This window comes from Ranitomeya variabilis, chromosome 2 (assembly GCF_051348905.1).
Source record: "Ranitomeya variabilis isolate aRanVar5 chromosome 2, aRanVar5.hap1, whole genome shotgun sequence".
Lineage (NCBI taxonomy): Eukaryota > Metazoa > Chordata > Amphibia > Anura > Dendrobatidae > Ranitomeya > Ranitomeya variabilis.
Window position 1 is genome coordinate 173,016,125 of NC_135233.1, and position 26,144 is coordinate 173,042,268.

The window sequence follows — 26,144 nt, forward strand, 5'->3', positions numbered from 1 at the left end:
TTTACATATACCGTCCCTGGCTTAGAAAGTGAAACATTTAACAGGCCATGCCCATTACAAGTATATTCTGACATGGAGTGCACTGATGCACAGCCACAGCCAGAGTACTATGCTGCTCCTTTGACTCAGACCACCACATTGCCCTCTCAGGGTACAGATCCACAATCAGACCCTGATGAGACTATGTTGCCCCGCCACGAACGCTATACCACCAACCGACACAGTGACACAGACGAAGTTGCACACGAGCTCGAAGAGGAGGTAATAGATGACCCAGTTATTGACCCCAATTGGCAGCCATTGGGGGAACAGGGTGCAGGCGGCAGTAGTTCAGAAGCGGAGGTGGAGGAGGGGCCGCAGCAGGCATCAACATCGCAACAGGTTCCATCTGCCGGGCCCGTATCTGGCCCAAAACGCGTGTCAAAGCCAAAACCTGTTGGAGCACAGCGTTGCCATCTGGTTAACGCTCAGTCTGCAATCCCTGAAAAGGGATCCGAGTCTAGGAAGAGTGCAGTCTGGCGTTTTTTTAAACAACATCCAACTGATCAGCGCAAAGTCATCTGTCAAAAATGTTCAACTAGCTTAAGCAGAGGTCAGAATCTGAAAAGTCTAAATACTAGTTGCATGCATAGACACTTAACCACCATGCATTTTCAAGCCTGGACTAACTACCAAACGTCCCTCAAGGTTGTAGCACCCTCGGCCAATGAAGCTAGTCAGCAACGCAACATCCCTTCCGTCACTGTAAGGCCACCATTTTCCGCACCACCGGCAGTATCTGTGCAGGTTTCTTTGCCAGCCAAAAGCAGTCAGGGTCAGGGAATCACCAGTTTTGTAGGAGGAAATATTGCATCTAGGGCACCGGCGGAAACAATACCGTCTCCAACCGTCTCTCAGTCTGCCATGTACACCGGCACACCCGAAAGTTCCACGATCTCCAGCTCTCCAGTCCAGCTCACCCTACATGAGACTCTGGTTAGAAAAAGGAAGTACTTATCCTCGCATCCGCGTACACAGTGTTTTAACGCCCACATAGCTAGACTAATCTCGTTAGAGATGATGCCCTACCGGTTAGTTGAAAGCGAAGCTTTCAAAGCCCTGATGGAGTACGCTGAACCACGATACGAGCTACCCAGTCGACACTTTTTTTCCAGAAAAGCCATCCCAGCCCTGCACCAGCATGTTAAACAGCGCATCGTCCATGCACTCAGGCAATCTGTGAGTACAAAGGTGCACCTGACTACAGATGCATGGACCAGTAGGCATGGCCAGGGACGTTATGTGTCCATCACGGCACACTGGGTGAATGTGGTGGATGCAGGGTCCACAGGCGACATCAATTTAGGGACAGTTGTGCCTAGCCCACGGTCTAGGAAACAGTTGGCTGTAGGCGTTCGCACCCCCTCCTCCTCCTCCTCCTCGTCCTCCTGCAGAAGCTACAGCTCTTCCACAGAACGCAGTCTGCCAACCACTCCATCGGCAGATGACACTGTTGCACACCAGTTGTCCCATTATGGGCCAGCTACTGCCAAGCGTCAGCAGGCTGTATTGGCTATGAAGTGCTTGGGCGACAACAGACACACCGCGGAAGTTCTGTCCGAGTTCTTGCAACAAGAAACGCAGTCGTGGCTGGGCACAGTAGATCTTGAGGCAGGCAAGGTAGTGAGTGATAACGGAAGGAATTTCATGGCTGCCATCTCCCTTTCCCAACTGAAACACATTCCTTGCCTGGCTCACACCTTAAACCTGGTGGTGCAGTGCTTATTGAAAACTTATCCTGGGTTCTCCGACCTGCTCCTCAAAGTGCGTGCACTTTGCTCACATATCCGACGTTCGCCTGTACACGCCAGCCGTATGCAGACCTATCAGCGGTCTTTGAACCTTCCCCAGCATCGCCTAATCATAGACGTTGCAACAAGGTGGAACTCAACACTGCACATGCTTCAGAGACTGTGCGAACAGAGGCGTGCTGTTATTTATTTGTGGGAGGATACACGGGCAGGCAGTAGGATGGCAGACATGGAGTTGTCAGGTGTGCAGTGGTCTAAGATACAAGACATGTGTCAAGTCCTTCAGTGTTTTGAGGAATGCACACGGCTGGTTAGTGCAGACAACGCCGTAATAAGCGTGAGCATCCCCCTAATGCGTCTGCTGATGCAAAGTTTGACGCACATAAAGGAGCAGGCGTCTGCACCAGAGGAAGAGGAAAGCCTTGATGACAGTCAGCCATTGTCTGGTCAGGGCAGTGTACAGGACGAGGTAGCGGGCGAAGAGGAGGTGGAGGACGAGGAGGATGATGGGGATGAGTATATTTTTAATGCCGAACCTTTCCCGGGGGCACAGGAAATTGGTTGCGTGTCACGGCCGGGTTCTGGTTTTTTGAGGGACACAAGTGACGTAGATTTGCCTGCAACTGCCCCTCAACCAATCACAACCGGAGATTTGACAACTGGAACTTTGGCCCACATGGCGGATTATGCCTTACGTATCCTAAAAAGGGACACACGCATTACGAAAATGATGAACGATGACGATTACTGGTTGGCCTGCCTCCTTGATCCACGCTATAAAGGCAAATTGCAAAATATTATGCCACATGAGAACTTGGAACTAATATTAGCAACCAAACAATCAACTCTTGTTGACCGTTTGCTTCAGGCATTCCCAGCACACAGCGCACGTGATCGTTCTCACACGAGCTCCAGGGGGCAGCAGACTAGGAGTGTTAGGGGTGCACACATCAGAAGTGGCGTTGGACAGAGGGGTTTTCTGACCAGGTTGTGGAGTGATTTTGCTATGACCGCAGACAGGACAGGTACTGCTGCATCAATTGAAAGTGACAGGAGACAACATTTGTCCAGTATGGTTACTAACTATTTTTCATCCCTTATCGATGTTCTCCCTCAACCGTCATTCCCATTTGATTACTGGGCCTCCAAATTAGACACCTGGCCAGAATTGGCAGAATATGCATTGCAGGAGCTTGCTTGCCCGGCAGCAAGTGTCCTATCAGAAAGAGTATTCAGTGCTGCAGGTTCAATATTAACCGAAAAAAGGACTCGTCTGGCTACCCAAAATGTTGACGATCTAACATTCATTAAAATGAACCACAACTGGATTTCGAAATCTTTTGCCCCACCTTGCCCGGCCGACACCTAGCTTTCCTATGAAAAGCTCTTGCCTGTGAATTACTTTTCTAATGTCTAATTTGCTGCAGCTGATTGTACAGCATACGACATGTTTACACCTCCCTAAATGGCAAAACTCCCCACACGGGGCCGTGGTATCGCGACTTGGCGCAAGCACCCGTGAGACTGCTGTTTGTCTGAAGAGGTGGGTGTGCTCGCTTTTGGTTGACGGCATTGCTACTGGGTCCCTCATAGTACAATGTAGTGTCTCTGGCGGTGGCGGTGCGCACCCAACGTCAGACACACCGTTGTAACATGAGGGGCCCTGGGGCGGTCCCGCCGGCCTCAAGAGAGTTCCCCCCTACCCCAGCTCAAAATGTGCTCTACCACGTGCAAAATTATGTCGCACAGCTCCACCAATCTTTAGTCTATTCGCTGACATCATTCAATGTCTGGCACTGACAATACAAATTTGTAGACATCTATGATGCAACTTAAAGTAGTCTGTGTCTGTGTCCTATATTGGCACCATTAAATAGTTACTGCCAAATTACTATGTCAGAAACTCAGCAGATGAGCCCACCCCTGTACCTAAGTATGCCACCTTTTTTTTTGTTTTGGTTGTTTTGCGAGACATTAACATCTATTTATATTTTGGGAGTACTGGGACAGACACTCCTTGCACTACTCCTCCACTCACCACCAAGCTGCCCGTGTATCCATGTAACCGCTGTAAAACTGCCATGAGCCTATTGTTTGTTATTTTAGGCCTTTGAAGCCTGTCTGCGGTCCCTCCTTCCACTAGTCCTCCACTGACCAGACCACTGCTGCCCGTGTACCCCTGGAACCAATTATAAAGTGCCTACAGCCAGCCCATTTTTTTATGTTAGGCCTTTGAAGCCTGTCTGCGGTCCCTCCTTCCACTAGTCCTCCACTGGCCAGACCACTGCTGCCCGTGTACCCCTGGAACCAATTATAAAGTGCCTACAGCCAGCCAATTTTTTTATGTTAGGCCTTTGAAGCCTGTCTGCGGTCCCTCCTTCCACTAGTCCTCCACTGACCAGACCACTGCTGCCCGTGTACCCCTGGAACCAATTATAAAGTGCCTACAGCCAGCCCATTTTTTTATGTTAGGCCTTTGAAGCCTGTCTGCGGTCCCTCCTTCCACTAGTCCTCCACTGGCCAGACCACTGCTGCCCGTGTACCCCTGGAACCAATTATAAAGTGCCTACAGCCAGCCCATTTTTTTATGTTAGGCCTTTGAAGCCTGTCTGCGGTCCCTCCTTCCACTAGTCCTCCACTGGCCAGACCACTGCTGCCCGTGTACCCCTGGAACCAATTATAAAGTGCCTACAGCCAGCCAATTTTTTTATGTTAGGCCTTTGAAGCCTGTCTGCGGTCCCTCCTTCCACTAGTCCTCCACTGGCCAGACCACTGCTGCCCGTGTACCCCTGGAACCAATTATAAAGTGCCTACAGCCAGCCCATTTTTTTATGTTAGGCCTTTGAAGCCTGTCTGCGGTCCCTCCTTCCACTAGTCCTCCACTGGCCAGACCACTGCTGCCCGTGTACCCCTGGAACCAATTATAAAGTGCCTACAGCCAGCCCATTTTTTTATGTTAGGCCTTTGAAGCCTGTCTGCGGTCCCTCCTTCCACTAGTCCTCCACTGGCCAGACCACTGCTGCCCGTGTACCCCTGGAACCAATTATAAAGTGCCTACAGCCAGCCCATTTTTTAATGTTAGGCCTTTGAAGCCTGTCTGCGGTCCCTCCTTCCACTAGTCCTCCACTGGCCAGACCACTGCTGCCCGTGTACCCCTGGAACCAATTATAAAGTGCCTACAGCCAGCCAATTTTTTTATGTTAGGCCTTTGAAGCCTGTCTGCGGTCCCTCCTTCCACTAGTCCTCCACTGACCAGACCACTGCTGCCCGTGTACCCCTGGAACCAATTATAAAGTGCCTACAGCCAGCCCATTTTTTTATGTTAGGCCTTTGAAGCCTGTCTGCGGTCCCTCCTTCCACTAGTCCTCCACTGACCAGACCACTGCTGCCCGTGTACCCCTGGAACCAATTATAAAGTGCCTACAGCCAGCCCATTTTTTTATGTTAGGCCTTTGAAGCCTGTCTGCGGTCCCTCCTTCCACTAGTCCTCCACTGGCCAGACCACTGCTGCCCGTGTACCCCTGGAACCAATTATAAAGTGCCTACAGCCAGCCAATTTTTTTATGTTAGGCCTTTGAAGCCTGTCTGCGGTCCCTCCTTCCACTAGTCCTCCACTGGCCAGACCACTGCTGCCCGTGTACCCCTGGAACCAATTATAAAGTGCCTACAGCCAGCCAATTTTTTTATGTTAGGCCTTTGAAGCCTGTCTGCGGTCCCTCCTTCCACTAGTCCTCCACTGGCCAGACCACTGCTGCCCGTGTACCCCTGGAACCAATTATAAAGTGCCTACAGCCAGCCCATTTTTTTATGTTAGGCCTTTGAAGCCTGTCTGCGGTCCCTCCTTCCACTAGTCCTCCACTGGCCAGACCACTGCTGCCCGTGTACCCCTGGAACCAATTATAAAGTGCCTACAGCCAGCCCATTTTTTAATGTTAGGCCTTTGAAGCCTGTCTGCGGTCCCTCCTTCCACTAGTCCTCCACTGGCCAGACCACTGCTGCCCGTGTACCCCTGGAACCAATTATAAAGTGCCTACAGCCAGCCAATTTTTTTATGTTAGGCCTTTGAAGCCTGTCTGCGGTCCCTCCTTCCACTAGTCCTCCACTGACCAGACCACTGCTGCCCGTGTACCCCTGGAACCAATTATAAAGTGCCTACAGCCAGCCCATTTTTTTATGTTAGGCCTTTGAAGCCTGTCTGCGGTCCCTCCTTCCACTAGTCCTCCACTGACCAGACCACTGCTGCCCGTGTACCCCTGGAACCAATTATAAAGTGCCTACAGCCAGCCCATTTTTTTATGTTAGGCCTTTGAAGCCTGTCTGCGGTCCCTCCTTCCACTAGTCCTCCACTGACCAGACCACTGCTGCCCGTGTACCCCTGGAACCAATTATAAAGTGCCTACAGCCAGCCCATTTTTTTATGTTAGGCCTTTGAAGCCTGTCTGCGGTCCCTCCTTCCACTAGTCCTCCACTGGCCAGACCACTGCTGCCCGTGTACCCCTGGAACCAATTATAAAGTGCCTACAGCCAGCCCATTTTTTTATTTTAGGCCTTTGAAGCCTGTCTGCGGTCCCTCCTTCCACTAGTCCTCCACTGGCCAGACCACTGCTGCCCGTGTACCCCTGGAACCAATTATAAAGTGCCTACAGCCAGCCCATTTTCTTATGTTAGGCCTTTGAAGCCTGTCTGCGGTCCCTACTTTAAATACTCCTCCACTCACCACCAAGCTGCCTGCCCGTGTATCCATGTAACCGCTGTAAAACTGCCATGAGCCTATTGTTTGTTATGTTAGGCCTTTGATAGCCTGTCTGCGGTCCCTACTTTAAATACTCCTCCACTCACCACCAAGCTGCCTGCCCGTCTATCCATGTAACCGCTGTAAAACTGCCATGAGCCTATTGTTTGTTATGTTAGGCCTTTGATAGCCTGTCTGCGGTCCTTACTTTAAATACTCCTCCACTCACCACCTAGCTGCCTGTGTATCCATGTAACCACTGTAAAACTGCAATGAGCCTATTGTTTGTTATTTTAGGCCTTTGATAGCCTGTCTGCGGCCCCTACTTGCAATACTCCTCCACTGACCACAATGCTGCCTGGAGTGCCTGCCTGTGTATCCATGTAACCGATGTAAAACTGCCATGACTGCCTACTGTTTGTTATTTTAGGCCTTTGATAGCCTGTCTGCGGCCCCTACTTGCAATACTCCTCCACTGACCACAATGCTGCCTGGAGTGCCTGCCTGTGTATCCATGTAACCGATGTAAAACTGCCATGACTGCCTACTGTTTGTTATTTTAGGCCTTTGATAGCCTGTCTGCGGCCCCTACTTGCAATACTCCTCCACTGACCACAATGCTGCCTGGAGTGCCTGCCTGTGTATCCATGTAACCGATGTAAAACTGCCATGAGTGCCTACTGTTTGGTATTTTAGGCCTTTGATAGCCTGTCTGCAGCCCCTACTTGCAATACTCCTCCACTGACCACACCAATGCTGCCCGTGTACCCCTGGAACCTATTTAAAAGTTCATAGAGCCTAGTTATATATTTTATTTACTATTAATAAGGCCATGATGGACTACGCTGTACCACGCTACAAGCTAACCAGTCGACACTTCTTTTGCGAGAAAAGCCATCCCAACCCTCCACCAGCATGTAGAAGACCGCATTGTCCATGCACTCTGGCAATCTGTGAGTACAAAGGTGCACCTGACAACAGACGCATGGACCTGTAGGCATGGCCACGGAAGATTACGTGTCCATTACGGCGCAATGGGTTAATGTGGTGGATGCATGGTCCACAGGGGACAGCCTACTAAGTCTGTCTGCAGTCCCTAATTCAAATTGTCCTCCACTGTCTAAATCGGAGCTTCCACCTTCTGGCTTTCGGCCTATAGTATCAGAAATTAAACTGCATTTGGCCTTCAACTTTGGTTAGGGCCTACTAACGGCTTCTGCCCCTCCCTGGTGTTGCCCTCAACTAAATAAAGCTGAGCTTCAACCTTCTGCTCCAAATTACCATTTTAAAAAATGCAATAGGCTTTTCCGGCCTACTAAAGGTGTCTGTCTGTGTGCCCCTGCCTGGTGTTGCCCTCAACTAAATAAAGCTGAGCTTCAAACTTCTGCTCCAAATTACCATTTTAAAAAATGCAATAGGCTTTTCCGGCCTACTAAAGGTGTCTGTCTGTGTGCCCCTGCCTGGTGTTGTCCTCAACTAAATAAAGCTGAGCTTCAACCTTCTGCTCCAAATTACCATTTTAAAAAATGCAAAAGGCTTTTCCGGCCTACTAAAGGTGTCTGTCTGTGTGCCCCTGCCTGGTGTTGCCCTCAACTAAATAAAGCTGAGCTTCAACCTTCTGCTCCAAATTACCATTTTAAAAAATGCAATAGGCTTTTCCGGCCTACTAAAGGTGTCTGTCTGTGTGCCCCTGCCTGGTGTTGCCCTCAACTAAATAAAGCTGAGCTTCAACCTTCTGCTCCAAATTACCATTTTAAAAAATGCAATAGGCTTTTCCGGCCTACTAAAGGTGTCTGTCTGTGTGCCCCTGCCTGGTGTTGTCCTCAACTAAATAAAGCTGAGCTTCAACCTTCTGCTCCAAATTACCATTTTAAAAAATGCAATAGGCTTTTCCGGCCTACTAAAGGTGTCTGTCTGTGTGCCCCTGCCTGGTGTTGCCCTCAACTAAATAAAGCTGAGCTTCAACCTTCTGCTCCAAATTACCATTTTAAAAAATGCAATAGGCTTTTCCGGCCTACTAAAGGTGTCTGTCTGTGTGCCCCTGCCTGGTGTTGTCCTCAACTAAATAAAGCTGAGCTTCAACCTTCTGCTCCAAATTACCATTTTAAAAAATGCAATAGGCTTTTCCGGCCTACTAAAGGTGTCTGTCTGTGTGCCCCTGCCTGGTGTTGTCCTCAACTAAATAAAGCTGAGCTTCAACCTTCTGCTCCAAATTACCATTTTAAAAAATGCAATAGGCTTTTCCGGCCTACTAAAGGTGTCTGTCTGTGTGCCCCTGCCTGGTGTTGCCCTCAACTAAATAAAGCTGAGCTTCAACCTTCTGCTCCAAATTACCATTTTAAAAAATGCAATAGGCTTTTCCGGCCTACTAAAGGTGTCTGTCTGTGTGCCCCTGCCTGGTGTTGTCCTCAACTAAATAAAGCTGAGCTTCAACCTTCTGCTCCAAATTACCATTTTAAAAAATGCAATAGGCTTTTCCGGCCTACTAAAGGTGTCTGTCTGTGTGCCCCTGCCTGGTGTTGTCCTCAACTAAATAAAGCTGAGCTTCAACCTTCCGGCTCTCATTAAGTGGTTTTTAAAAAAAAAAATGGTGGTTAGGGCCTACTAACGGCTTCTGCCCCTCCCTGGTGTTGCCCTCAACTAAATAAAGTTGAGCTTCAACCTTCTGCTCCAAATTACCATTTTAAAAAATGCAATAGGCTTTTCCGGCCTACTAAAGGTGTCTGTCTGTGTGCCCCTGCCTGGTATTGTCCTCAACTAAATAAAGCTGAGCTTCAACCTTCTGCTCCAAATTACCATTTTAAAAAATGCAATAGGCTTTTCCGGCCTACTAAAGGTGTCTGTCTGTGTTCCCCTGCCTGGTGTTGTCCTCAACTAAATAAAGCTGAGCTTCAACCTTCTGCTCCAAATTACCATTTTAAAAAATGCAATAGGCTTTTCCGGCCTACTAAAGGTGTCTGTCTGTGTGCCCCTGCCTGGTGTTGCCCTCAACTAAATAAAGCTGAGCTTCAACCTTCTGCTCCAAATTACCATTTTAAAAAATGCAATAGGCTTTTCCGGCCTACTAAAGGTGTCTGTCTGTGTTCCCCTGCCTGGTGTTGTCCTCAACTAAATAAAGCTGAGCTTCAACCTTCTGCTCCAAATTACCATTTTAAAAAATGCAATAGGCTTTTCCGGCCTACTAAAGGTGTCTGTCTGTGTGCCCCTGCCTGGTGTTGCCCTCAACTAAATAAAGCTGAGCTTCAACCTTCTGCTCCAAATTACCATTTTAAAAAATGCAATAGGCTTTTCCGGCCTACTAAAGGTGTCTGTCTGTGTTCCCCTGCCTGGTGTTGTCCTCAACTAAATAAAGCTGAGCTTCAACCTTCTGCTCCAAATTACCATTTTAAAAAATGCAATAGGCTTTTCTGGCCTACTAAAGGTGTCTGTCTGTGTGCCCCTGCCTGGTGTTGTCCTCAACTAAATAAAGCTGAGCTTCAACCTTCTGCTCCAAATTACCATTTTAAAAAATGCAATAGGCTTTTCCGGCCTACTAAAGGTGTCTGTCTGTGTTCCCCTGCCTGGTGTTGCCCTCAACTAAATAAAGCTGAGCTTCAACCTTCTGCTCCAAATTACCATTTTAAAAAATGCAATAGGCTTTTCCGGCCTACTAAAGGTGTCTGTCTGTGTGCCCCTGCCTGGTGTTGTCCTCAACTAAATAAAGCTGAGCTTCAACCTTCTGCTCCAAATTACCATTTTAAAAAATGCAATAGGCTTTTCCGGCCTACTAAAGGTGTCTGTCTGTGTGCCCCTGCCTGGTGTTGTCCTCAACTAAATAAAGCTGAGCTTCAACCTTCTGCTCCAAATTACCATTTTAAAAAATGCAATAGGCTTTTCCGGCCTACTAAAGGTGTCTGTCTGTGTGCCCCTGCCTGGTGTTGCCCTCAACTAAATAAAGCTGAGCTTCAACCTTCTGCTCCAAATTACCATTTTAAAAAATGCAATAGGCTTTTCCGGCCTACTAAAGGTGTCTGTCTGTGTGCCCCTGCCTGCTGTTGTCCTCAACTAAATAAAGCTGAGCTTCAACCTTCTGCTCCAAATTACCATTTTAAAAAATGCAATAGGCTTTTCCGGCCTACTAAAGGTGTCTGTCTGTGTGCCCCTGCCTGGTGTTGTCCTCAACTAAATAAAGCTGAGCTTCAACCTTCTGCTCCAAATTACCATTTTAAAAAATGCAATAGGCTTTTCCGGCCTACTAAAGGTGTCTGCCCCTCCCTGGTGTTGTCCTCAACTGAACAAAGCTGAGCTTCCACATTCTGGCTTTCGCCCTATACTATCAGATATTAAACTGCATTTGGCCAACTAGTGTGGTTAGGCCCTTGAAACAGTGTCTGCTGCTCTTGGGTTTGCTACTCCACTGAACAAAGCAATGCCGCCTGTTTAGTCCTGTTACCAATTTTTAACTGCATTTAGCCTACTTTATTCTTTGGCCCTATATCTGTTTCCTCCTCATCCTGCCCATTGCCCAGCCACTGCTAAATGAGTCTGCTGGTACATTGACCTAGACCACTACATTCCCCTTGTACTCTACACAGCCAGAATCTGACCCTGCTGAAAGTAAGGTTCCCCTTCCCGCATGTTATACCACCTTACACAGGGACAAAGAGGAAGGTGCAGATGAAAGTGCAGGTTCCTTCATCAGGTGGGGGGGCATACTCGTTGGCGACGTCACTGGCACAGGGCCCCTCAGAGTACGCAAAAGTGTCGCTGCTGGTGGGAGGCGCCCCCGCCATGCAAACACACCGCCGTACTTTGAGGGGCCCTGTGCCAGTGCCAATGCGAACGAGTGGGCTCCCCCCCTGCTTGCTCAGGATCACAGCACTTGCAACGTTTAAATACTTACCTTTCCCTGCAACACCGCCGTGATGTAGTCCGCATTTCCTGGGCCCACGAAAAACTTGAGCCAGCCCTACTCCCCCCACAACTTTCCCCCAATTCCCTATGCCCAACTATTATTATACAGTTAATTAAGATTGGCAAGCTTCAGAAACAAGAATGGATGTTTTTGGCATTAAAATGGGCACTGTAGGTGTTTTCCTGGCCTCCACTCACTGCCGACTATGCTTCCCCATTGACTTGCATTGGGTTTCGTGTTTCGGTCGATCCCCGACTTTTAGCGATAATCGGCCGACTGCACTCGACTCGACTCTGGACAAAATCGGGTTTCCCAAAACCCTACTCGATCTTAAAAAAATGAAAGTCGCTCAACCCTAGTGGTGAGCACTTTGAACCCCCAAGTGTTTCACTAAAGTTTCACAAAAATTATTTTTTAGCCTCCAATTTTTTATTTTCACAAGGGTCACAGGAGAAATTAGACCCCCAAAGTTGTTGTGAAATTTGTCCTGAATACGCTGATACCCCATATGTGAGGGGAAAACCACTGTTTTAGGCACATGGCAGAGCTCGGAAATGAAAGGAGTGCCGTTTGACTTTTTCAATGTAGAATTGGCTGGAATTGAGATCGGATGCCATGTCGCATTTGGAGAGCACCTGATGTACCTAAATACTGGAAACCCCCCACAAGTGACACCATACTAGACCCCCAAGGAACTGTTCTAGATGTGTGGTGAGCACTTTGAACCCCCAAGTGCTTCACAGAAGTTTATAACATAGAGCCGTGAAAATAAAAAATATTTTTTCCATAAAAATGATATTTTCACCCCCAAATTTTTATTTTCCCAAGGGTAACAGGAGAAACATTGTTGTGCAATTTGTCCTGAATACACTGATACCCTATATGTGGGGGTAAACTACTGTTTGAGCGCATAGCAGAGCTCGGAAGGGAAGCAGCGCCGTTTTGGAAAGCAGACTGAAGGAATGGTCTGCGGGCGTCATGTTGTGTTTGAAGAGCCCCTGATGTGCCTAAACAGTAAAAACCCCCCACAAGTGACCCCATTTTAGAAACTAGACCCCCAAGGAACTTATCTAGATATGTTGTGAGACTTTGAACCCCCAAGTCTTTTACTAAAGTTTATAACACAGAGCTGTGAAAATAAAAAACCCTTTTTTTTTCCACAAAAATGATTTTGTTAGCCCCCAATTTTGCATTTTCACAAGGGTAACAGGAGAAATTGGACCCCAAAAGTTGTTGTCCAATTTGTCCTGAGTATACTGATGCCCCATGTGTGGGAGAAAACTACAATTTTGGCACACATCGGGACTCGGAAAGGAAGTTTGTGACGTTTTGGAATGCAGACTTTGATGGAAATGTCTGCGGGCGTCATGTTGAGTTTGTAGAGCCCCTGATTTGCAAAAACAGTAGAAACCCCCACAAGTGACCCCATTTTGGAAACTAGACCCCACAAGGAACTTATCTAGATGTGTTGTGAAAACTTTGAACCCCCAAGTGTTTCACTAAAGATTATAACGCAGAGCCGTGAAAATAATTTTTTTTTTTTTCCACAAAAATGATTTTTTAGTTCCCAATTTTTTATTTTCACAAGGGTCACAGGAGAAATTGGACCACAAAATTTGTTGTCCAAATTGTCCTGTCCTGAGTTGTCCACATGTCAGGGTAAACCACTGTTTGGGCGCACGGCAGAGCTCAGAAGGGAAGGAGCACCATTTTGCTTTTTCAACGCAGAATTTAGATCGTATGCCATGTCGCATTTGGAGAGCCCCTGATGTGCCTAAACAGTGGAAACCTCCCAATTCTAACTCCAACCCTAACCCCAACACACCCCTAACCCTAATCCCAACCCTAACCACAACCCTAACCCAATCCTAACCTAATCCCAACCCTACCCCTAATCTCAACCCTAACCCTAATCTGAACCCTAACCCTAATCCCAACCCTAACCCTAATCCCAACCGTAAATGTAATCCAAAACCAAATCCTAACCCCAACTCTAGCCGCAACCCTAACCCTAATTTTAGCCCCAACCCTAACTTTTGCCCCAACCCTAAACCTAACCCTAACTTTAGCCCCAACCCTAACCCTAACTTTAGCCCCAACTCTATCCCTAGCTTTAGCCCAACTCACTTTAGCCCACCTCTAACCCTAATGGGAAAATGGAAATAAATATATATATTTTTATTTCATTCTTTTTTCCTATCTAAGGGGGTGATAAAGGGGGGTTAATTTACTTTTTTTTATCACTGTGATAGGGTCTATCACAGTGATCAAAATGAACCAATAAGACAAAAATCTCCTATTGTTGCCGAGTGCCGACCGGCGGATAACGGCGGGTTCACTGCACATGCGCCTGCCATTGTCTTACTGGAAGAAGACGCCAGCGGCCATGGGGGGAAGGAGGAGGATCCAGGGACATCAGTAAGTATCGGGGGATCAGGGGACCCTATCTCTCTCTCCTCCGATATGCAATCACATCGGAGGAGAGAGAAATTAAATCGCAAATTGGACTTTTTTTTTGCGGTCGCCGTTATATGGTTAATAACAGCGATCGCAACCCCGGGGTTGGTAGAAACCAACCCGAATCATGTTCTCTGGGGCCTCGGCTACCCCCGGCAGCCAAGCACCCTGGAGAAAATCGGACTCTGGGGGGTGCTACACCCTTAACTACCGCCGTTAAAAGGCATATTGGCAGTCGTTAAGGGGTTAAAGTCAGGTCCCCTACTGTATGACACTAGGAACAGAAGGATTTTTGGTGGACTCTGGATCAGGCCTCTTTAACACACTAGATGCTACAAACTATTTTAAAGTCAGGTCCCCTACTGTATGACACTAGTAACAGAAGATTTTTCGTGGCCTTTGGACCAAGCCTCTATGACACACTAGATGCTTCAAACTATTTTAAAGTCAGGTCCCCTACTGTATGACGCTAGGAACAGAAGGAATTTTTGGTGGCCTCTGAATCAGGCCTCTATTAGTGATGAGGCAGTATACTCGTTGTTTGCGTTTGCCCGAGCATGCTCGGGTGGTCTCCGAGTTTTTGTGAGTGCTTGCAGATTTAGTTTTAGTCCACACAGCTGCATGATTTGCGGCTGCTAGCCAGCCTGAGTACATGTGGGGATTGCGTGGTGGCTAGGGAATCCCCACATGTATTCAAGCTGTCTAGCAGCAGCCGAAAATCATGCAGCTACGGAGACAGAAGCTAAATCTCTGAGCACTCACAAATAATCGGAGACAACCCGAGCAATGAGTATACTTGCTCATCACTAGCCTCTATAACACACAAGATGTTGAAAACTATTTGAAAGTTAGGTCTCCTACTGTATGAAACTAGGAACAGAATAATTTTTTGTGGCCTCTGGATAAGGCCTCTACAGCTTAATTTCAACCCAACAAAATGACAAAGTGTGATACTGTGGGTTGTTTAACCTTTTGCAACTGAAAAATTATAATTTTTTTTTAATGTGCCTTAGGTCTGCAGACAGTTTCATATCACCATAGCACTAAATGACAAGGTGGGAAATAGCAGGCTGTTTCACATTTAGCTAGTGAAAAAATATTATTTAGAATGCTATAATCATGCATGGAGCACAATAGAAGGCACAACACACTTGTAGGACATGTGCCCGGCTGGCTTTATCTGTGGACCTCAGTAATGGCAAAAAAAAGTGCTCGAAGGTAAATTTAACATTCACACTGGACACTAGCAAGCTACACTATCTGACTGATATATAGAACCGCCTGGCTAACAAGCTAAAATCTTGCTGCTAACAGTGCCAGCATCAGGAGCAGCCTCTCTGGGCTGTTACAGTATCAAAATGGCACTATAACAAGATGTCCGCTATTTATATGAAGAGGGACATGATTTCAGCAGCCCAATGACACAAGCCGTTGTGTCAGGACATTGTGGGTGTTTCCTGCACCCTGATTGGCTTACCGCAATGTGAACACAAAGTTAGGAAAAAAAATTACTGTTTACAAGAACGCCGCTTCTCTGAGCTCTGCAAACCCCTCCCCTCATCAAATACGTGCCAAACACTCATGATACACCACCATTATCGTTACTCAAGTGCTGAAAATACTTTTGTGGCAACGCAATATTTTCCCGCACTTTTCACCGAATGTTATCGAGTTTTACCAGTTTTATAAAATGTTGCTCGTGTTTTCGATCACGAATACGAATGTGCCATATTTGTGCTGATGTTTGCCGATTACTTTCCTAATAAATTCACTCATCACTAGTCAGGACCACTTTTTTTTATGATCCTTCTTTGGACTACTGCATACTCAGAACACCCCAACATGCCTGCCATTTGTTTTGCTCTGACTCAGTTGAATAGCTATTGAAACTTGGCATTTATTTATTTTTTTCTAACAGATATAGCGCCATTAATTTGTCAGCAGTTTGTTAACATCTCAACTGGGGCTCACAATCTAATCTACCTATCAGTATGTCTTTGGAGTGTGGGAGGAAACCCAAGCAAACAAAGGGAAAACATACAAACTACTTGCAGATTGTCCTTTGTGGGATTTGAACCCACAACCCTAGAACTGCAAAGCAACAGTGCTAACCACTGAGCCACTGTAAGCAAGTTGTGGGATGCAGTAATGGACAGGAGGCAGAGCAAGAGTTAACGATAATTTTTACTTGAACAGGGGAATACTCCACGCAGGGAGGGGAAAGGAGAGACAGGGGTATGACAGGTGATATGAACACAATAGGTGTGCTGAGGGAGGTAATGGGGCAATAGGTATAACAACTGTTCATTAGGGTCAACTTATCTGTCTGACGGTTTCCTGACTGCAGAGTCCTAGGTTCAAGTGGTGGTGCCAACGCAGTTAGCACGTGATGAATATGGTGTCATCCTGCAGGCGTTGATGATCCAGTTCCTGGTGGTGACGATGGGTCCTCGACGTCTTGCACTGAGTCCTGGGTCCAGGATTTGGGTTGCTGAGTGAAGAACAGTGTCCAACACTGCCGGAGCTTGACGAAGCTTGGCAGAAGTATGCAGGTGACAAAGGGTACAGTTCTCTGTGAGTCACCCGGTATTTCTTAGGCGGCGCGTGTGCGGTATTTACTGGCCCATTGCTTTGGGTACCTTGAGCAGCGGGAGCCAACGGGCAGAATGCAGTTCACAGTCTCTGTAAGTGTCAGCAGGGATACTATAGTGCGGACCTGCGCTGTCACGGTGCCCAGAGGACAGAGCACTAAACTTCCCCTGCTGCAAACTGCATGCTCCCGCCAAGTCTGACTGCCTTTTCGCGTGCTCTGCCCTTTTTAGCCTACCTATGCCCCCTGCTGTCAAGTGCAAAGGTCAGTCCAGGTGTCTAAGCCTTCCCCCAGACAACAAAGGCGACAGTCCCGACAGTTCCAGACCCAGTGCAAGAAAGGTATCCCCAGTCCGGTCCCTCTTCTTACACCACCATGCCAGCCTTTGTCAGAGTCTCTCAGATCCTCATGCTTGCCCATTTTTCCTGCACCTAACAAACTTTATTTTCTAGCTATTATATCCTAGCAAATGGAATGTTCCATTGCAATGTGGCAATCAATGTTTTTCATTTCATCTGAAAGTAGATTTGCTGCTATGGTTGGTTATTGGATAGATACTCAACAATTTATTAATTATTTTATATAAGCTATGAAACTTAATATATGGCATATCCTCATAAGTGTATTCGTTTTTATTGTTTTGTTTTGCAGAACAGAAAACATTGTTGAGAACATTTTAGCCATATTATTAGCCATCTTTGTGTCATTTTTTGGATTTTCAGTTTTGCAAAAAGATGTCTTCAGAGATATATGGATATTCCAGTTTTGTGTTGTCATTGCTAGCTGCCAGTTTTGCCTTCTCAAGGTAAGAATATGTGTATACTGAATATTTTTCTGGATTACGCATTATTATTGTGGTTGTTTCTTCAGCATGTTCATGGATATTTATAATCTCTAATCAAACGTCTGAAACAGTTGTAATACTTCATGTAATACATCTGCAATGAGCATTTTGCTAGGATATGCCATCAACCTCTTTTCAGTAAGTGTTGCGCTGTCAGGATCCTGACAAATCCTAAAACACCTTTTTCGTTAATATATTGGTGCTTGTGCTAACTTGTTGTGTAGAGCACTGCATCATCCCAATACACTTTGACAGCTCTGCATTCCCTTCATTCTAAGGGTACCGTCTCACAGTGGCACTTTTGTCGCTACGACGGTACGATCCGTGATGTTCCAGCGATATCCATACGATATCGCTGTGTCTGACATGCAGCAGCGATCAGGGACCCTGCTGAGAATCGTACGTCGTAGCAGATCGTTTGGAACTTTCTTTCGTCGATGGTTTTTCCGCTGTCATCGTTGGATGGGTGTGTGTGACACCGATCCAACGATGCGTTCGCTTGTAACCAGGGTAAACATCGGGTTACTAAGCGCAGGGCCGCGCTTAGTAACCCGATGTTTAGCCTGGTTACCATCGTAAATGTAAAAAAAAACAAACAGTACATACTCACATTCCGGTGTCCGTCAGGTCCCTTGCCGTCTGCTTCCCGCACTGACTGACTCCCGGCCGTAAAGTGAAAGCAGAGCACAGCGGTGACGTCACCGCTGTGATCTCCTTTCACTTTACGGCTGGCACTCAGTCAGTGCAGGAAGCAGACGGCAAGGGACCTGAAGGACACCGGAATGTGAGTATGTACTGTTTTTTTTTTTTACATTTACGATGGTAACCAGGGTAAACATCGGGTTACTAAGCGCGGCCCTGCGCTTAGTGTTGTGAATTTACCTTTTGGCTCCCACTAGTGGCTACTAGTGATTTTACTCTGGGTATGTCTGTTATCCCTTGTATTCTCACCTGGGTCGTTAGGTCAGGGGTGTTGCTATATAAGCTGTTATGACCCCAATGGCGAGGGTCTCAGAGGAACGTGGGAGTCTGCAGAATACAAAAATCCAGCTCATAGGGCAGTGGTAACTGGGTTGACCATATATCTACTCCTAACGCCAACACTAGAAGTAGCCGGGGATCATTCCTACGTTGATTCTAGATGACACGCGCCAGCCGGAGAATCTAGCTACCCCTAGTAGAGGAAAACAAAGACCTTTCTTGCCTCCAGAGAAGGGGACCCCAAAGCTGGATAGAAGCCCCCCACAAATAATGACGGTGAGGTAAGAGGAAATGACAAACACAGAAATGAATCAGGTTTAGCACAGAGAGGCCCGCTTACTGATAGCAGAATAAAGAAAGGTAACTTATATGGTCAACAAAAACCCTATCAAAATCCACACTGGAAATTCAAGAACCCCCGAACCGTCTAACGGTCCGGGGGGAGAACACCAGCCCCCTAGAGCTTCCAGCAAAGGTCAGGATATAGATTTGGAACAAGCTGGACAAAAATACAAAACCAAAACAAATAGCAAAAAGCAAAAGGCAGACTTAGCTGATATAACTGGAACCAGGATCAGTAGACAAGAGCACAGCAGACTAGCTCTGATAACTACGTTGCCAGGCATTGAACTGAAGGTCCAGGGAGCTTATATAGCAACACCCCTAACTAACGACCCAGGTGCGGATAAAAGGAATGACAGAAAAACCAGAGTCAAAAAACTAGTAACCACTAGAGGGAGCAAAAAGCAAATTCACAACAGTACCCCCCCCTTAGTGAGGGGTCACCGAACCCTCACCACGACCACCAGGGCGATCAGGATGAGCGGCATGAAAGGCACGAACTAAATCGGCCGCATGAACATCAGAGGCGACCACCCAGGAATTATCCTCCTGACCATAGCCCTTCCACTTGACCAGGTACTGAAGCCTCCGCCTGGAGAGGCGAGAATCCAAGATCTTCTCCACCACGTACTCCAACTCGCCCTCAACCAACACCGGAGCAGGAGGCTCAGCAGAAGGAACTACAGGCACAATGTACCGCCGCAACAAGGACCTATGAAATACATTGTGAATAGCAAACGACACAGGAAGATCCAGACGAAAAGATACAGGATTAAGGATTTCCAATATCTTGTAAGGCCCAATAAAACGAGGTTTAAATTTGGGAGAGGAGACCTTCATAGGAACAAAGCGGGAAGAAAGCCATACCAAATCCCCAACGCGTAGTCGGGGACCCACACCGCGGCGGCGGTTGGCAAAGCGCTGAGCCTTCTCCTGTGACAACTTCAAGTTGTCCACCACATGATTCCAGATCTGCTGCAACCTATCCACCACAGAATCCACCCCAGGACAGTCAGAAGGCTCCACATGACCCGAAGAAAAGCGAGGATGGAAACCAGAGTTGCAGAAAAAAGGCGAAACCAAGGTGGCGGAACTAGCCCGATTATTAAGGGCAAACTCAGCCAACGGCAAGAATGTCACCCAATCGTCCTGATCAGCAGAGACAAAACACCTCAAATAAGCCTCCAAAGTCTGATTGGTTCGCTCCATCTGTCCATTAGTCTGAGGGTGGAAAGCAGACGAAAACGACAAATCAATGCCCATCCTACTACAAAAGGATCGCCAGAACCTGGAAACGAACTGGGATCCTCTGTCTGACACAATATTCTCAGGGATGCCGTGCAAACGAACCACGTTCTGGAAAAACACAGGAACCAGATCGGAAGAGGAAGGCAGCTTAGGCAAAGGAACCAAATGGACCATCTTGGAGAAGCGATCACATATCACCCAGATAACGGACATGCCCTGAGATAGCGGAAGATCAGAAATGAAATCCATGGAGATATGTGTCCAAGGTCTCTTCGGGACAGGCAAGGGCAAGAGCAAACCGCTGGCACGAGAACAGCAAGGCTTAGCTCGAGCACAAGTCCCACAGGACTGCACAAATGACCGCACATCCCTTGACAAGGAAGGCCACCAAAAGGATCTGGCCACCAGATCTCTGGTGCCAAAAATTCCCGGGTGACCTGCCAACACCGAGGAATGAACCTCGGAACTGACTCTGCTGGTCCACTTATCCGGGACAAACAGTCTGTCAGGTGGACAAGACTCAGGCCTATCAGCCTGAAATCTCTGCAACACACGTCGCAGATCCGGAGAAATAGCTGACAAGATAACTCCATCTTTAAGAATACCAACAGGATCAGCGACTCCAGGAGCATCAGGCACAAAGCTCCTAGAAAGAGCATCGGCCTTCACATTCTTTGAACCTGGTAAATACGAGACAACAAAATCAAAGCGGGAGAAAAACAATGACCAGCGGGCCTGTCTCGGATTAAGGCGTTTAGCAGACTCGAGATACATCAGATTTTTGTGATCAGTCAAGACCACCACACGATGCTTAGCACCCTCGAGCCAATGACGCCACTCCTCAAATGCCCATTTCATGGCCAACAACTCCCGATTGCCCACATCATAATTTCGCTCGGCAGGCGAAAACTTCCTAGAGAAAAAGGCACAAGGTTTCATAACAGAGCAACCAGGGCCCCTCTGCGACAAAACGGCCCCTGCCCCAATCTCCGAAGCATCCACCTCAACCTGAAAGGGAAGTGAGACGTCAGGCTGGCACAAAACAGGCGCCGAAGTAAACCGGCGTTTCAACTCCTGGAAAGCCTCCACGGCAGCAGGAGCCCAGTTAGCTACATCGGAGCCCTTCTTGGTCATATCCGTCAAAGGTTTCACAATGCTAGAAAAATTAGCAATAAAACGACGGTAGAAGTTAGCGAAGCCCAAGAACTTCTGAAGACTATTAACTGACGAGGGCTGAGTCCAATCAAAAATAGCTCGGACCTTGACTGGGTCCATCTCCACAGCAGAAGGGGAAAAAATGAACCCCAAAAAGGGAACCTTCTGTACACCAAAGAGACACTTTGAGCCCTTGACAAACAAAGAATTTTCACGCAAAATTTTAAAGACCAACCTGACCTGCTCCACATGCGAATCCCAATTATCAGAAAAAAACAAAATATCATCCAGATAAACAATCAAAAATGTATCCAGATACTTCCGGAAAATGTCATGCATAAAGGACTGAAAAACTGAAGGCGCATTGGAGAGCCCAAAAGGCATCACCAAGTACTCAAAATGACCTTCGGGCGTATTGAATGCGGTTTTCCATTCATCACCTTGCTTAATGCGCACAAGGTTGTACGCACCACGAAGGTCTATCTTGGTGAACCACTTGGCACCCTTAATCCGGGCAAACAAGTCAGACAACAGCGGTAAAGGATACTGAAATTTGACAGTGATCTTATTTAAAAGCCGATAATCAATACAAGGTCTCAAAGATCCGTCCTTTTTTGCCACAAAAAAGAATCCCGCACCAAGAGGGGAAGAAGACGGACGAATATGTCCTTTCTCCAGAGACTCCTTGATATATGAACGCATAGCGGTATGTTCAGGTACCGACAGATTAAACAGTCTTCCCTTAGGAAACTTACTGCCTGGGATCAAATCTATAGCACAGTCACAGTCCCTATGAGGAGGCAGTGCACTGGACTCAGACTCACTGAAGACATCCTGATAATCAGACAAATACTCCGGAACTTCCGAAGGCGTAGAAGAAGCAATAGACACAGGCAGGGAATCCCCATGAATACCACGACAGCCCCAACTTGAGACTGACATAGCCTTCCAGTCCAGGACTGGATTATGGGTCTGTAACCATGGCAGCCCTAAAACAACCAAATCATGCATTTTATGTAAAACCAGGAAACGTATCACCTCGCGGTGTTCAGGAGTCATGCACATGGTAACCTGTGTCCAATACTGCGGTTTATTTGCTGCCAATGGTGTAGCATCAATACCCCTAAGAGGAATAGGATTTTCCAATGGTTCAAGAGCAAAACCACAGCGCTTAGCAAATGAGAGATCCATGAGACTCAGGGCAGCACCTGAATCTACAAACGCCATGACAGGATAAGATGACAGTGAGCAAATCAAAGTTACAGACAGAATAAATTTAGGTTGCAAATTACCAACGGTGACAGGACTAACAACCTTAGCTATACGTTTAGAGCATGCTGAGATAACATGTGTAGAATCACCACAGTAGTAGCACAAGCCATTCCGGCGTCTATGAATTTTCCGCTCATTTCTAGTCAGGATTCTATCACATTGCATTAAATCAGGTGTCTGTTCAGACAACACCATGAGGGAATTTGCGGTTTTTCTATCACATTGCACCGAATTAGGTGTCTGTTCAGACAACACCATGAGGGAATTTGCGGTTTTGCGCTCCCGCAACCGCCGGTCAATTTGAATAGCCAGTGCCATAGTATCATTCAGACCTGTGGGAATGGGAAAACCCACCATAACATTCTTAATGGCTTCAGAAAGGCCATTTCTAAAATTAGCGGCCAGTGCACACTCGTTCCAATGTGTCAGCACGGACCATTTCCGAAATTTTTGGCAATACACTTCAGCCTCGTCCTGCCCCTGAGACATAGCCAGCAAGGCCTTTTCTGCCTGAATCTCAAGATTGGGTTCCTCATAAAGTAAACCGAGCGCCAGAAAAAACGCATCAAGATCAGCCAATGCCGGATCTCCTGGCGCCAGCGAAAAAGCCCAATCCTGAGGGTCGCCCCGTAAGAACGAAATCACAATTTTTACTTGCTGAGCAGAATCTCCAGATGAACAGGGTCTCAGGGACAAAAACAATTTACAATTATTCACGAAATTCCTAAACTTAAACCTGTCTCCGGAAAACAGTTCAGGAATCGGTATTTTAGGTTCTGACCTAGGATTTCTGATAACATAGTCTTGTATGCCCTGCACACGAGTAGCCAGCTGGTCCACACTTGTAATCAAGGTCTGGACATTCATGTCTGCAGCAAGCATAGCCACTCTGAGGTAAAGGGGAAGAAGAAAAAAAAAAAACTCAGAATCTTCTTTCTTATAATCCCTCTTCTGCAATGCATTAAACATTTAATACTGGCCTGGCAAACTGTTATGACCCCAATGGCGAGGGTCTCAGAGGAACGTGGGAGTCTGCAGAATACAAAAATCCAGCTCATAGGGCAGTGGTAACTGGGTTGACCATATATCTACTCCTAACGCCAACACTAGAAGTAGCCGGGGATCATTCCTACGTTGATTCTAGATGACACGCGCCAGCCGGAGAATCTAGCTACCCCTAGTAGAGGAAAACAAAGACCTTTCTTGCCTCCAGAGAAGGGGACCCCAAAGCTGGATAGAAGCCCCCCACAAATAATGACGGTGAGGTAAGAGGAAATGACAAACACAGAAATGAATCAGGTTTAGCACAGAGAGGCCCGCTTACTGATAGCAGAATAAAGAAAGGTAACTTATATGGTCAACAAAAACCCTATCAAAATCCACACTGGAAATTCAAGAACCCCCGAACCGTCTAACGGTCCGGGGGGAGAACACCAGCCCCCTAGAGCTTCCAGCAAAGGTCAGGATATAGATTTGGAACAAGCTGGACAAAAATACAAAACCAAAACAAATAGCAAAAAGCAAAAGGCAGACTTAGCTGATATAACTGGAACCAGGATCAGTAGACAAGAGCACAGCAGACTAGCTCTGATAACTACGTTGCCAGGCATTGAACTGAAGGTCCAGGGAGCTTATATAGCAACACCCCTAACTAACGACCCAGGTGCGGATAAAAGGAATGACAGAAAAACCAGAGTCAAAAAACTAGTAACCACTAGAGGGAGCAAAAAGCAAATTCACAACAATAAGCTCCCTGGACCTTCAGTTCAATGCCTGGCAACGTTGATATCAGAGCTAATCTGTAGTGCTCTTGTCTACTGATCCTGGTTCCTGTTTGATTAAGCTAAGTCTGCTTTCTTGCTTTTTGCTATTCGTTTTTGTTTGCATTTTTTGTCCAGCTTGTATATAATCTGTATCCTGACCTTGCTGGAAGCTCTAGGGTGGCTGGTGTTCTCCCCCCGGGCCGTTAGACGGTACGGGGGTTCTTGAATCTCCAGCGTGGATTTTGATAGGGTTTTTGTTGACCATATAAGTTATCTTACTACATTCTGCTATTAGCAAGTGGGCCTCTCTTTGCTAAACCTAGTTCATCTCTGTGTTTGTCATTTCCTCTTACCTCACCGTTATTATTTGTGGGGGGCTTGTATCCAACTTTTGGGGTCTTTTCTCTGGAGGCAAGAGAGGTCTTTGTTTTCCTCTTCTAGGGGTAGTTAGCTCTCCGGCTGGCGCGAGACATCTAGCGACCAACGTAGGCATGTTCCCCGGCTACTTCTAGTGTTGGCGTTAGGAGTAGATATATGGTCAACCCAGTTACCACTGCCCTATGAGCTGGATTTTTGTACTTCGCAGACTTGCTGATATCTCTGAGACCCTCGCCATTGGGGTCATAACAGCTTAGTAACCCGATGTTTATCCTGGTTACCCGGGGACCTTGGCATCGTTGGTCGCTGGAGAGCTGTCTGTGTGACAGCTCCCCAGCGATCACACAACGACTTACCAACGATCACGGCCAGGTCGTATCGCTGGTCGTGATCGTTGGTAAATCGTTTTGTGAGATGGTACCCTTAGTTCAGACTCACTGATTAGAAAGTGACTGCTAATCTAAGAGATATGAAATCAAGATATGGGAAGCCCCTTTTAAAATACTACTTCTGATCAATACATCAAATTGTAGTGAAATCTACAAATTATCATAGCCTTGTATTGTGGAAAAACAATAACAATCTTGGATTGAAATAGCTATATGATTTCATGCTAGCATAAACTTTCATGCAGCGAGTGTCAAAATCTGCTGGAAAAAGTCTAAGCATTAGTGATTAGCAAGGTGCTCGCCACTAGGGTTGAGCGAAACGAGTCGGCAATTTTCAGAAGTCGCCGACTTTTGGCAAAGTCGGGTTTCATGAAACCCGACCCGACCCCTGTGTGGGGTCGGCCATGAAGTCGGCGATCTTCTGAATCTGGAATCGGAATTCCGATACCGATTCCCGATATGTTTAAGATATCGGGAATTGGTATCGGAATTCAGATTTAAGTGTAAAATAAAGAGTTAAAATAAAAAATATCACTATACTTACCCTCTGACGGCCCTGGTACTAACCGGGAACCTTCCTTCCTTAGAATCAGCCTTCCAGGACCTTGCGGTGACGTCGCGGTGACGTCGCGGCTTGTGATTGGTCGCGCGGCCGCCCATGTGACCGCTCGCGCGACCAATCACAAGCCGCGACGTCACCGTGACGTCACCGAAGGTCCTGGAAGGGCTGATTCTTAGGAAGGAAGGCTGCCGGAACGAAGCCGAGGGTGAGTATATTCCTATTAGGTATATACTCACCCTCGGAAACGCCCTGCTTCTTTCCGGCAGCCTGAAACCCGACCCGATCCTATAAAAGTAAAGGTCGCTCAACCCTACTCGCCACTACTCGTTACTCGCCCGAGTATCAGTGTACTCGGTGTACTCAGCAAGCACCGAGCATTTCCGGGATTATTCGGTGGTAACTGGTGTCTTCACCCAGCATTTTTGGCGGACTTTAGAGACTCAATCACGCTGCAGGAATTGTCTTCCAGGTCATGAAATGCCGCAGCCATCTTTGTTGTGGTCGTGCAGTGATTGGCTTGGCCGCACAGCATCATTCCGAGTATAGGAGACCTGGCGCCGCCCTGCTCGCCGCATTCATCTCCGGATTCAGCGAGAGTAGGGAGAGCTGCTGCCGAGATAGGGTTAGAATCGTGCTTTTTATAGTTAGTGTAGATCTGCAACTGTTAATTCCACAACTCCTCAGAAACCAACAGTCCTTTTTAGGGCTAATTCGTGGGTCCCAAGATTGCAGCGCTAGGTAGGCAGG

At 47.1% G+C, this 26,144-nt stretch overlaps 1 protein-coding gene across 2 annotated transcripts in view; it reads left to right on the top strand.

The window, feature by feature from the left end:
• LOC143804781 (pecanex-like protein 2) overlaps positions 1-26,144 on the top strand; it is a 1,087,275-nt gene that overhangs the window by 402,903 nt on the left and 658,228 nt on the right. For both annotated transcript variants that reach the window (XM_077283212.1, XM_077283213.1), the window contains exon 10: positions 17,115-17,268. In XM_077283212.1, the coding sequence (XP_077139327.1) occupies positions 17,115-17,268 (154 nt within the window). The remainder of the gene's footprint in view (positions 1-17,114; positions 17,269-26,144) is intronic.